The following is a 14,191-nucleotide window of genomic DNA, read 5'->3' as shown; positions in this document are numbered from 1 at the left end:
TGTACTTTGAATATTAATTAGTTATAGGGTGGTCCAAAATGTTGAGTAACAGTAGCTCTTGGAAAGTTCTTTGTGATATTGGACTACTGCTTTCGAATTATATACTTTTGATTCCAGTAAAAATGTCGTAGGGGTATGTTAGGCAGAGTTAAGTTAAGTGTTGAGTAGCTACTACTTGAGTATTCAATACTGAGTACTGAAATGATACTGAGACTAAACTTCTACTTTTGAAGTAATGTACGTTTGATTGCACTGAAAGTATCTAGACATGTGACCCAGACTTAACTTGACTGTTGAGTAGTCAATACTTGAGTAGTGAACATTGAGTACTAGATACTGAGTATTGAAATGAGATTGAGACTAAGCTATTGCTTTTGAAGTAATGTACGTTTGATTGCACTGAAAGTATCTAGACATGTGACTCAGACTTAACTTGACTGTTGAGTAGTCAATACTTGAGTAGTGAACATTGAGTACTAGATACTGAGTATTGAAATGAGATTGAGACTAAGCTATTGCTTTTGAAGTAATGTACGTTTGATTGCACTAAAAGTATGTAGACATGTGACCCAGACTTAACTTGACTGTTGAGTAGTCAATACTTGAGTAGTGAACATTGAGTACTAGATACTGAGTATTGAAATGAGATTGAGACTAAGCTATTGCTTTTGAAGTAATGTACGTTTGATTGCACTAAAAGTATGTAGACATGTGACCCAGACTTAACTTGACTGTTGAGTAGTCAATACTTGAATAATGAACATTGAGTACTAGATATTGAGTATTGAAATGAGATTGAGACTAAGCTATTGCTTTTGAAGTAATGTACGTTTGATTGCACTAAAAGTATCTAGACATGTGACCCAGACTTAACTTGACTGTTGAGTAGTCAATACTTGAGTAGTGAACATTGAGTACTAGATACTGAATATTAAAATGACACTGAGACTAAGCTATTGCTTTTGAAGTAATGTACTTTTGATTGCACTAGAAGTATCTAGACATGTCATCTATTTTTGACTTGAGTGTTGAGTAGCCAGTACTTGAGTAGTGAGTATTGAGTACTAGGTACTGAGTATTGAAATAACACTGAGACCAAACAACTGTCTTTTTAAGTAATGTACGTTTGATTGTATTAGAAGTGTATAGACATGTCATCTAGACCTAACTGCAGTGTTGAGTAGTCAGTACTTGAGTATTAAATACTGAGTACTAGATATTGAGTACTGGAAACTAGATGTGGAATACTGAGTAGTAAGTAGTGGATCTTAAGTGACAAGGTATTAAATGGTGAGTATTGAGTATTAGATATTGAACAGTGAGTAGTGACTACCAAATGCTGAGTAGTGAGTCTTGAGTACTAAATACTGAGTAGTAACTGCTGAGTATTAAATACTGAGTACTGACTACTCTGCACTGAGTACTGTAAACTAAATGTGTAGCAAGTTAAGGACTGAGTAATGGATCTCAAGTGATGGGGTATTAAATGACGAGTACTGAGTATTAAATACTGAGTAGTGAGTAATGAGTAGTGACTATACAGTACTGAGTAATGAGTACCGAATACTGAGTACTACTAAGTGTTTAATACTGTGTAGTGAGCCTTAAGTTGACTACTGAGTATTAAATACTGAGTAGTGAATAGTGAGTATCTACTGCTGAGTAGCGAGTACCGAGTACTGAGTAGTACTTAGTATTTAATACTGTGCAGTGACTCTTAAGTTGAGTACTGAGTATTAAATACTGAGTAGTGAGTAGTAACTATCCACTGCTGAGTAATGAGTACAGAGTACTGAGTAGTACTTAGTATTTAATACTGTGTACTGAGTTTTGAGTTGACTACTCAAGATTAAATACTGAGTAGTGAGTAGTGACTATCCACTCCTGAGTAGTGAGTTCCGAATACTGAGTAGTACTTAGTACTTACTATTATGTAATGAGTCTTGAGTTGACTACTGAGTACTAAATACTGAGTACTTCTCTGAGTACTAAATAGCGTCTAATGAGTATTAAATACTTAGTACTTCGACTAGTGAGTACTAAATAGCATCTGATGAGTACTGAATACTGAGTAACACATATTATAAATTGAGTCCCTAATAACAGTGATCTACTCGATACTGAGAACCATTCCAAAAAACAAGCACGTCCTTCCTATGACGAACGATATTATCCTGGACCGCTTCCACGTTACACAAAACATCTCCAACATACAACTTTCCACAAGAATTGAAAATTCGATTTGGCACCGTGCTGCGGACGTAGCGGTCCATTAAGATGCATCCAGCGATTTCGAACTGGTTCCCCTGATTTAAACCTCGTTTATGCCCCTCTAATTGGCTATGACTCTGCCAATAACTTTTTACGCTCAATAAACTTACAATGTAATCGTTTTCTACATCGTCCGGACACTTGCCCATGCATAATTTGACTAAAGAGATTACATAACTGGCCCACCCTGTTCAAACTGGTAGTCTCATGAAAATCACTTTCTCGACCGCATATAAAAACCACCGCAACAATGACAGGACTACGAACGCCCTTTTCAAACGCGTATCCAAAACGCAGGATTGTCGTCCGCTTACGCAACCCGTTACGCAAACATTCGCATAGTTTTCGCGCGCAATCACTGAAATGTCAATTGAAGTGTCAAGTTTGCACGAGGATCTCGCTCGTCCGATTTAGGATTCGACGGGCCCGAAGACATCTCCCGTTTTAGCTTGCTGCGTGGGCAAAACGGAGGAACGAGTCGAGATGATAATCGGACCTTTTAACTTCTTTGCGTGCATACATTTCGAGGTTAATTGCCATCTGATGGCTCTGTTTCCAAATTGGCACGCTTTCTGAGTACATTATTTGCCATCAACTTGAAATATTTTATTACCCGAAGGAGCCTTTCATTAGTCATATTCAAGGATTCAAGATGGCCTTATTTGATGATGGCAATGAAATCTTGGATGAACGAGTGTCACCATCACAATAGACTTACAAGGACCATAAATTGTCACGTTGTTAAGTGGATAAACGAACCACGAAGATGGTTAAACATACCAAACTAGAATTAATGTTCCCATCAACGTGTTTAACCTGTTCCAGAGCAACCCACGAAGCCCGACCACGAGGAGAGGTCCTGTGTGGAGACCGAGAGCATCGAGACCGGCCTAAGAAAGACGCGAATAGGTCCAGCGAGTCCTCTTCGCGCCTCCCCGTCCAGAAGCGTAGCGTCCTCCTCTGGTGACCGGACCCCCCGCGCCGGCTCCATAGTCCGCGAGAACAGCAACGTGTCCCGAGCCTCGTCCGGTAGCCGAACACCGAGGGACAGCAACTCCAGCCCCGAAGGGAGTCCCCTGAAACGAGGTGCCATTCGTAACAGCCTTCGAAAGCCACCAACCGGTAGTCTGAGCAAAGCGTCCTCTCCCGTGCCGAAATCCTGCCAGTCCCCCGTGAGCGGCAGCAACACCTGGAACGGTAGACAAGCTAAGCAACGGCCCAGCATCCAGTCGGACACCTTTCTGAATCCTCAGGCACCCGCCACGTGCGCCACGACACCTAGTTTCTCCAGGAAGAGCCCCGCCAGGCAGAGTCTGCCCAGGCAGAACACCAACGGGATCCAGTACGACAGAAATGGGCGAAGGATCAAGCCGTCCAGCACCGGGTCCCTTCAGTCCTCGCCTACCAAGGTGGCGAATCCTCTACTGGAGCAGATTCTGCAGAAGGTGGGCCACCTGCAGGACGAGCGCGAGGTGGTCCAGAAGCTGCAGGACCTGCTGAGGGATTATCAAGCTCACGGGTCGGGAGACGCCAACATGGAGTTCACCAGGGCGTGGATCGACGGGAATGGAACAGTCGCGTTGCCTCAGGACAATCAAATGGCGGCCAGCCCTAGGAAGGACCCCAAACCGGCGTCGGAGAGGGGCGGATTCTCGAGGATACCCGCGCCGGTGTACAAAAGGCCCATGTCCGTGGCGTCGGACAGCGTGTGAAGCTTCGGGACACAGGGCGGGTTTTCGATGAAGGCTCTCGAGTCCTCGAATTCGCTGAGCTTCTCCCGGTGTTCGTCGGGTCCTCGATTTCTGCGATCTGGCGGGTGGACTAAAGTAGCGAGTAGAATTGTGGACAGGTAGGTGGAGCCCTTCGGGCAAAGCTAACACCTAACACTACCAGAAACGTGACTGCGAACGAAACGGGACTCTATTTTTGAAAGTCCAAATCGGCCTTGAAAATTTGGAACCTCGAAGGTTTCGTAGAACAGATTTTTCCTGAAGTTCGCGTCACGAGTCCACCTCGCGGGATCGCAGATCAAAGGCGTCCGAAACCTTAACGGGCCTTAAGGATACACGGGGTGAAATCAGTCGGAGAGCGCTCTAGAGGAGTCGCGTAATTCGGGGTGGTGCTTGGATGGTGCTGAACGAGATATGACGTTCGTGATGCGAATAAGACTGTAAGGAAGGTCGGAGAAGAGACTCGTCTCGTCGAGAATTTTGGTTGAACACACGTACACGGAATTCGAGCGGGCAATTAGCTGGTGCCGGTGTCTTGCGTTAATGGCTTCCCAATCGATTTGCTTCCAGTCAGTTAATTGCACCCCGGCTGACAGCTCGTCGATTGATCCGAGACGAGAGATTACACCTTGCAACGTGGACACGCGACGTGTGCTCGTTATCTTCGCGACACTTTGCGTGATCGATAGCCTTTCTTCTTCTTCTTTTATCGGCGATAAATGAAGTCTGAATACTCTTCTTGTACTTTGATGTTAGGTTCTTTTTGGTAGTTTAATTGGTAGATGTGGGCAAGCATATTGGGGCAAACATAGTGGGACTTTCTAGGGAATTGATCATTTAGGGAGAGGAAGCTGATTTGGAACTAGGGTACCTAAGGTACTATGAGATTTCTAAGTATTATGAGATGTTTAGGTATACATAGGTTCTTAGGTTTCCCAAAGTTTCTAGGTGTCCCAAGATACCTAGGTTCCACAAGGATCCTAAGAACCTTAATGTCCCTAGGGACTCAATGAGTCTAGGTACCTCAAGATCTTTAGGAACTCCAATGTCCCTAAAAATCCTAAGATACCTAGAAATTCCAAGGTCCTATCTTAAAGACTTCATGTATCAAGTTCAAGGCATACCATGGTTCTTATGTATCCAAAAGTCCCTAGATGTCCCAAGATCCCTAGGACACAAGGATCCTAAGAACCCTATAGTCCTTATGGATCTAATGGGTCTAGGTACTACAAGATCTTTAGAAACTCCAGTGTCCCTAAAAATCTGTAGGTACCTAGAAACCCCAAAGTCCCTAGGTACCTCAGAGATTATATCAAGAACTCTGGGAATTTCAAAGACCTTGAACCTTAGGAGCTTAAAGACCTTAATGATCCTAAATACTTCAGAGACCCTAGATATTTTTAATACCCTAGATATCCTAAATACTCCAGAGTCCCTAGATTATTCTAAATACCCTAGATAACCTAAATACTGCAGGGACCCTAAATTAACCTAAATTCCCTGGATATTCCATATAGCCTAGATCTCCTCAATACCCTAAATATTCTAAATACCCTAGAGCTCCAAAATACTCTAGAGATCCCAAATACCCTAGATCTCTTAAAAACCCTAGAGCTCCAAAATACCCTAGATCTCCAAAATACCCTAGAGATCCCAAATTCCCTAGAGATCCCAAATACCCTAAAGATCCCAAATACCCTAGATATCCTAGAGTATCCAAATAGAGTTCTTATGTATCCAAATACCAGCTTTTCTACTTAAAAAGTAAAAAATTGAAAGCTATCGATCACGAGAGTATCAAAGGAAGAAACAGCAACGAACGCGTTGATCTTAGCTCGGTAGCATCACGATCGACGAGCGTAAATCTCGATCCCTCGACGACTATCGACCCCGACGTAGAAGCTCGTCGAGGGACCGACGAGAATCTCGAGTGTCGCAGTCAGAATTTCTATCTGTTCGATCGTTTGCGAGGCTCAGCCGAGGCTGGCCGACAGAAATTATTTATTTTATATAGTCTATCGGTTGTATTTATTGAAGACGATTTATTTACGCGTTGCGAGTTCGCTCGATGAATGATGGAGGGAGACGAGATAAACGGGAGACGAGGAGACATCCGAGAGATTCGTTAGGAATTTCTTCACGTGACAAGAAATCAAATTAACCCCCAAAAAAATATATATAAATAAGAAAAACAGACTGCATTACGTGTAGATAGCGACGATACGCCATTCCAATGTTTCAATGTTTTTTATACCAAACGCGAGGGTAGGCATTTTTTATCAAGTGTCCGGCAAGATGGCGCTCCTGGCGGGACCCTTCACAACTTTCGGAGAATTACTGGGATAAGGTTCGTAGAATAATACGGTAGATTTTCTAGGGAAATTGTGAGCTTGTAGAGAAGTATACGAATTTTTGTATGTAACAATTTTTGTATTTACTTTGTACGTAACTTTTGGAACGTTCATTTTGTAGATATCTTTCCAACCTTCGTGGAAGGTTACAAATTCGCTAACTTTCAAGGTTCAGATATTTTTAATACATTTCTTCCCCAAATACAAAGTCCTTCCAAAATTTCAGGAATTAACCTAGCAATCGAAGTAGAAGTAACGTGTCGAGCAACTATTTTTTATAACAGTTCTAGAGATAGTTCGTGCGGCCTAAACATAACCTCAAAATGTTTCGAGCCTTTGAATTTCGCGGTCCCGCCAGCAAGGTCACTTCCGTTTATTACGAATTAAGGTACACTTCCGGCGAGGAAGCAGAGAAAAGAGGTTTATTTTGTTGACGAGATCGTAACGCGAAACGGAACAAAAACGAAACTAAAGAAAACGAAATTATTTTCTAGCGAAACAGGTTAGGTGATCTTCCGGTTGACTTTTGCCTGTGCCATTCGAACGATGCGTGGATTCTTTTTTTACTTGAAACCTTTCATCAAAGATACTTTGATTGAGATGCTTTTTTTAAGACTGAAGGGTTAGGTTGATCTTTGGGTGATCAAAATTATTTTGAACATGGATTTTTGTTTTTTGAGATATTAGGCTTTGGAGGTTCAAAGTTTTATAATTTTTAAGGTTGTAAATAGTTGAATTGTAAATTTTGTTGGTTTCAAATTTTTAAAGTTTGATATTCACGGAGTTCTAAATTCCCCTAGTGCCAAATTTCCTAGATCCCAAATTCCCCAAATTCCAAACTTCCCAAATACCAAATTCACCGAATTCCAAATTCCCCAAATACCAAATTCACCGAATTCCAAATTTACCAAATTCCAAATTCCCCCAAATACCAAATTCACCGAATTCCAAATTCCCCAAATTCCAAATTCACGGAATTCCAAATTCATGGAATTCCAAATTCCCCAAATCGCAAATCCCCCAAATCGCAAATTCCCCAAATCCCAAATTTCCCAAATTCCAAATTTCCCAAATTCCAAATTCCCCAAATTCCAAATTTACCGAATTCCAAATTCCCCAAATTCCAAATTCCCCAAATTCCAAATTCCCCAAATTCCAAATTCCCCAAATTCCAAATTCCCCAAATTCCAAATTCCCCAAATTCCAAATTCCCCAAATTCCAAATTCCCCAAATTCCAAATTCCCCAAATTCCAAATTCCCCAAATTCCAAATTCCCCAAATTCCAAATTCCCCAAATTCCAAATTCCGCAAATCCCAAATTTCCCAAATTCTATATTCCCCAAATCCCAAATTCCCCAAATTCCCATCTCCCCAAATTCCAAATTCCCCAAATCTCAAATCGCCCAAACCGCAAATCCCCCAAATCGCAAATTCCCCAAATTCCAAACTCCCCAAATCGCAAATCCCCCAAATCCCAAATTCCCCAGATATACTTTAAAATTATTTTTAAGACTAAATGCTTTGATTCGATTTCTCTTTGTATAATCAAAATTATTTTGAACAATTTAGATGTTTCTCTTCCAAACCATCACTCTTTTATAATAAATGAATTTTAATCACGGTGCACACCAAAGATAAACATTGATTTCTAAAAAATTGAAATGTGATTGGAAAAAGAAACATCTTTAAATTATAAAAAAAATTTTAATTGTATATTATGAATGTCTTTTATACAATCCACAAATGTTCAAAATAAAGATTGTGAACCAAAGGTTCCTGAAATTCGATCGAAACTCAATTGGACAAAACGCGATCCTCCCAAAATGGAGGAACGTTCGAATCACATTTTGATGTAACATAAAAAAATAAAAAGAGTATAAAGGTGAAAACCGGAAGATCGATTACAAAATTGCTCGTAGATTTCACGTTTGGAGATGGATGGGGTTGAACACCCCTGTCTTTTTAAGCCTAAGCTTCGTAACCCCAAGCAGCTGCGGTTTCGCCGCAACGACAAATAATAATACCGATGATTACCAATATTAATATTATTATTGCAAATGAATTTGCAACTATTGCTATTATTATTATAATTACGATTATTATTATTATTATTGCGATGATTATTATTATTATCATTATTATCAAGGCAATAATGATAATTGATTATTATTACGATTATTATATGCAACGTTGAGTATGTTATGTTATATCATTTTATCTACGAGAAGTTGTAAATTGAAAGAGAAAAACTTGCATTAAAAAAAAATTTATAAAAAGCATATTTGTGTGTTTTTATTTCCTTCCTTTGGTGTTTGAATTTTTCCTGGAATCCTTTGTGATCTTTTGCAGCTTTAGGATTTGGGGATTTGGGGAATTTTGGGATTTGGGGATTTGGGGATTTTGGGGATTTGGGGAATTTGGAGAACTTGGGGATTTGGGGAATTTCGAATTTGGGGAATTTGGGATTTGGGGAATTTGGGATTTGGGGAATTTGGGAGTTGGGAAATTTGGGATTTGGAGCGCTGGAAATTTGGGGAATTTGGAATTTGAGAAATTTGGAATTTGTGAAATTTGGAATTTGAGAAACTTGGAATTTGTGAAATTTGGAATTTATGAAATTTGGAATTTGTGAAATTTGGAATTTGTGAAATTTGGAATTTGTGAAATTTGGAATTTGGAGAATTTGAAATTTGTTAAATTTTGGAATTTGGGAAATTTGGAATTTGAGAAATTTGGAATTTGAAGAATTTGGAATTTGTGAAATTTGGAATTTGAGAAATTTGGAATTTGAGGAATTTGGAATTTGTGAAATTTGGAATTTGTGAAATTTGGAATTTGAGGAATTTGGAATTTGAGAAATTTGGAATTTGTGAAATTTAAAATTTGAAGAATTTGGAATTTGTGAAATTTGGAATTTGAGGAATTTGGAATTTGTGAAATTTGGAATTTGTGAAATTTGGAATTTGTGAAATTTGGAATTTGTGAAATTTGGAATTTGAGGAATTTGGAATTTGAGGAACTTGGAATTTGGAAAATTTGGAATTAGAAAAATTTAGAATTTGGGGTATTTGAAACTAGGGAAATCTCCCAATACCTCAGTCCCACCCATACCACCTCCAAATCATCCCAGAACCAATCCCCACTTCCCAGAACTCCCACAACACTTCCCAGCTGTCTTAAAGTTCCTGTATCAGCTTTCCAAACGTTCCGTAGGTCTAAGCGCAGGTAAACACTCTCACGAGGTCCAGCAAAGAACAGTGATCGGCGTCCTTGCCGCATATGGCGAGACGGCTCTCCTTCCTCGGACCGTGACAAGCACCGGCCAACAATGGTCCACATCGTGTGTCTGCACGTGTTCGTGAGTCAGCACGCGGCTCTTTCAGTGTGTTTCGCTTGCCTGCCTCCAGGAATCTCGGAAGGGGTCATTTTTAAACTTTCGCACGCGTAGATTTATGATGAGCCCTGCTAGCCTCCATAACTGACGATTTTATAATAGAACAATGGATGGGATTAAAGGACAGTTTGCTACATCACGCTATGACCATTTATGCAGGTTATGGTGACATTACAGATTGGTTAGGTTAGGTTAGATCGATTAGTTAGGTTAGCTTCATCAGTTAGGATAGCTTGACCAGTTAGGTTAGCTTGATCAGTTAGGCTAACTTGATCAGTTATGTTAGTTTGATGAGTTAGGTTACCTTCATCAGTTAGGTTAACCTGATCACTTAGGTTAGCTCCATCAGTTAGGATAGCTTGACCAGTTAGGTTAGCTTCATCAATTAGATTAGCTTGATCAGTTAGGCTAACTTGATCACTTAGGATAGCTTGACCAGTTAGGTTAGCTTCATCAATTAGATTAGCTTGATCAGTTAGGCTAACTTGATCACTTAGGTTAGTTTGATCAGTTAGGTTACCTTCATCAGTTAGCTTAACCTGATCACTCAAGTTAGCTCCATCAGTTAGGCTCGTTTGATCAGTTAGGTTCACTTGATCACTTATGCTATCTCATCCAACCTGTAATTCGCGCGCAATTCTTGCGACAGATACAATCTGGTCCGCAGCTGCGAATACCGCAACGAATCGCCCGATCGCGATTGTCGAAGGCAGCGCTGAAATAATGACAGACAATTAGAAAATCCATTTAAATCGTTTTAATGATTCTCGTTTAACGCGACGAACAGTATGCAACGGCCGTTCATTTCGCATTCTCTTCGTGCTCGACGGTTTGCAGCCTCATGGAAATTGCATCGTATGTACTGTGTACACAAGATCCCGCGATGCATACCGGAGTTTTCGTCGCGTTTCTAGCTCTCGAGAACGGTTGCATGCTTAATACTGCTCGCGCAATGCCGATCATTTCGTGATACTCCCTCGACAGCTAATATATTCTTGTACATCAACGGTGCTAATGATGGATGCTTGAGGAATTGAAAGAAATTGTGGTGAGAGGACTTTCGTTATATTGCCGTGGGGAGAGGTGGAGTGGAGGTACGCGATCGCGTGAGGGAATGGAGGAATAGGAAACAGTGATACACAATGCAATTCATGTGCAGCGCGTTGATAGACAACGCATAAATATACCACGCGTAGATACACAACGTATTGGAACACAACGCGTCAAAATACCACGCGTAGATACACAACGCATCGGTACACAACGCACTGATACACAACGCATCGGTACACAATGCATAGATACACAACGCGTCGTCATACCATGCGTAGATACACAACGCATCGGTACACAACGCATAGATGCACAACGCGTCAAAATACCACGCGTAGATACACAACGCATCGGTACACAACGCATCAAAGTACCACGCGTAGATACACAACGCATTGGTACACAACGCGTCAAAATACCACGCGTAGATACACAACGCGTTAAAATACCACGCGTAGATACACAACGCATCGGTACACAACGCATAGATGCACAACGCGTCAAAATACCACGCGTAGATACACAACGCATTGGTACACAACGCATCAAAGTACCACGCGTAGATACACAACGCGCCAAATACCACGCGTAGATACACAACGCATCGGTACACAACGCACTGATACACAACGCATCGGTACACAATGCATAGATACACAACGCGTCGTCATACCATGCGTAGATACACAACGCATCGGTACACAACGCATAGATGCACAACGCGTCAAAATACCACGCGTAGATACACAACGCATCGGTACACAACGCATCAAAGTACCACGCGTAGATACACAACGCATTGGTACACAACGCGTCAAAATACCACGCGTAGATACACAACGCGTTAAAATACCACGCGTAGATACACAACGCATCGGTACACAACGCATAGATGCACAACGCGTCAAAATACCACGCGTAGATACACAACGCATTGGTACACAACGCATCAAAGTACCACGCGTAGATACACAACGCGTCAAAATACCACGCGTAGATACACAACGCGTTAAAATACCACGCGTAGATACACAACGCATCGGTACACAACGCATAGATGCACAACGCGTCAAAATACCACGCGTAGATACACAACGCATTGGTACACAACGCATCAAAGTACCACGCGTAGATACACAACGCATCGGTACACAACGCATCAAAGTACCACGCGTAGATACACAACGCATTGGTACACAACGCGTCAGAATACCACGCGTAGATACACAACGCATTAGTACACAACGCGTTAAAATACCACGCGTAGATACACAACGCATCGGTACACAACGCATAGATGCACAACGCGTCAAAATACCACGCGTAGATACACAACGCATTGGTACACAACGCATCAAAGTACCACGCGTAGATACACAACGCATTGGTACACAACGCGTCAGAATACCACGCGTAGATACACAACGCATCGGTATCGCATCCTCCCTACCATTAAATTTCCCTCTACATCCCGTACTCATAAATCCCTTATACTCGCAACCGTACATCTACAACATTGTTAATACCGAGAAAGGTTGCTAACAGATTAGCTTCTTGTACATCGCTGACGTTTGTCTCGTATCTTCATCCAGGAAGGCCTCTTTAGCGACTCGTTGTCCAAGTCTGAAGAACTAACGCCACTTATGATGTTCATACAGACTCGCGGGTAGCGTCATTAACTTCTCATTAGTGTCGCGACGCCATGCCGACGCTTTCCTTCAGCTACCCTCGTAGACGTTTTTCCCTGTACGAGGTCGACATTTTAATTGGGGGGTCGTGAACTCGGTTGCTGTTCGCTTCATCGACCTAATCGATCTTTCTTTATTAAATAAAATATTGTACTAATTTTTATCGATGAAGTTAAGGCGTGTTTTACATACACAGTTGATTTTTTACTTGTTTTATTATCATTTTTTTTGGGAGAGATGTAGACATCGGATTTGAACGAATTCGTAGTTTGAATTTCGCGCCAAATCTTCCTCGATGAAATAATTAATCGTAACCATATTTCTCCGCACAAGTTTATGAATATTCATTAAGCAATAGCCTTTCAGCGTGATTTATGAATGTTCCTTAGGAAATTTATTTCTTTTCGAGACAAATGCGAGGTTGACTCGCTGAGTTTCGTGTTCTTTCATCCCCGAGGATAATGATTAATAGCGTTAATACGGTGGGAAAAAAATGATTAATAATAATTGCCGTTACGCGTCGACACATGCTCGTAATGAAACTTTATACGGTTTATTGATGACGTGGTAAATTGCAGCGTCTCGAAAAGAAACTTTGAATGTCATCCAACAAGGTTGCAGAATAAAGAAGAAAGAAAAAAAAAATGCGAAAAAGATTCAGGTTCGTTATTCTCTTTCTCGGGTGTCTGATTTACACGTTCGCCTTCGTGAGCGTAATTCATTTGCGCATTCAATTTACATTCAATTTGTTCGATATTTTTAATTGGTATTTAATTATGTTTGGTCTGGAGTTTTCGAATTTTGAATATTCTGAATTCTGAAATTTTCATGTTATCACATAGTCAAACTTTAGAATTTTTTCATTCCCTTGGTATTTCAATGCGTTGTGTATCTACGCGTGGTAATTGGTTGCGTTGTGTATCTATGCGTTGAGTATCAATGCGTTGTGTGTCTGTGCGTTGTATTTGTCACGTGTTGTGTATTGACGCGTTGAGTACTCGACGCGCTGTGTACTCGACGCGTTGTGTACTCCATGCGTTGAGTACTCTATGCGTCGAGTTCTCCACGCGTTGTGTACTCGACGCGTTGTGTACTCCACGCGTTGAGTACTCTATGCGTCGAGTTCTCTACGCGTTGTGTACTCGACGCGCTGTGTACTCCACGCGTTATGTACTCCACGCGTTAAGTACTCTACGCGTTGTGTACTCGATGCGTTGTATTTGTCACGCGTTGTGTATTGACGCGTCGAGTACTCGACGCGCTGTGTACTCGGCGCGTTATGTACTCGATGCGTTGTATTTGTCACGCGTTGTGTATTGACGCGTTGTGTACTCGATGCGTTGTATTTGTCACGCTTAGAGTACTCGACGCGCTGTATACTCGACGCGTTGTGTACTCCACGCGTTGTATTTGTCACGTGTTGTGTACTCGATGCGTTGTATACATAGTACCAACTTGACAATGTCATACACACTATACCTAATAATCTTCAATAGTCCCAGTACTGACATCAAGACCCCATCACATCAAAGCATTTCGTATCGAAACTAAACATCCCAGTACTCAAGCGATATCGAAATAAATGAAACTGACGTATTGCAGTAGCAAAAGATACATATCTACTCGGTGAATCCCCAAATGCAAATAGCATAATTGAATGACCGAGAGTGACGAGGTATAGGAGTATGTGTCGTTAACGAGTC

The 14,191-nt window shown here is 41.3% G+C and overlaps 1 protein-coding gene across 3 annotated transcripts in view; it reads left to right on the top strand.

Annotated features, from left to right (window-relative positions):
- Window positions 1-8,632, top strand: part of LOC100880568 (GAS2-like protein pickled eggs) — a 93,380-nt gene extending 84,748 nt beyond the window's left edge. For all 3 annotated transcript variants that reach the window (XM_012286044.2, XM_076540230.1, XM_076540231.1), the window contains exon 8: window positions 3,097-8,632. In XM_012286044.2, coding sequence (XP_012141434.2) covers window positions 3,097-3,983 — 887 coding nt within the window. In that variant the 3' untranslated portion in view covers window positions 3,984-8,632. The remainder of the gene's footprint in view (window positions 1-3,096) is intronic.
- Window positions 8,633-14,191: the final 5,559 nt, after the last annotated feature.

This window comes from Megachile rotundata, chromosome 15, assembly GCF_050947335.1.
Source record: "Megachile rotundata isolate GNS110a chromosome 15, iyMegRotu1, whole genome shotgun sequence".
Lineage (NCBI taxonomy): Eukaryota > Metazoa > Arthropoda > Insecta > Hymenoptera > Megachilidae > Megachile > Megachile rotundata.
Note: the sequence above shows the minus strand (reverse complement) of the source record. Positions and strands in the feature narration are given on the sequence as shown.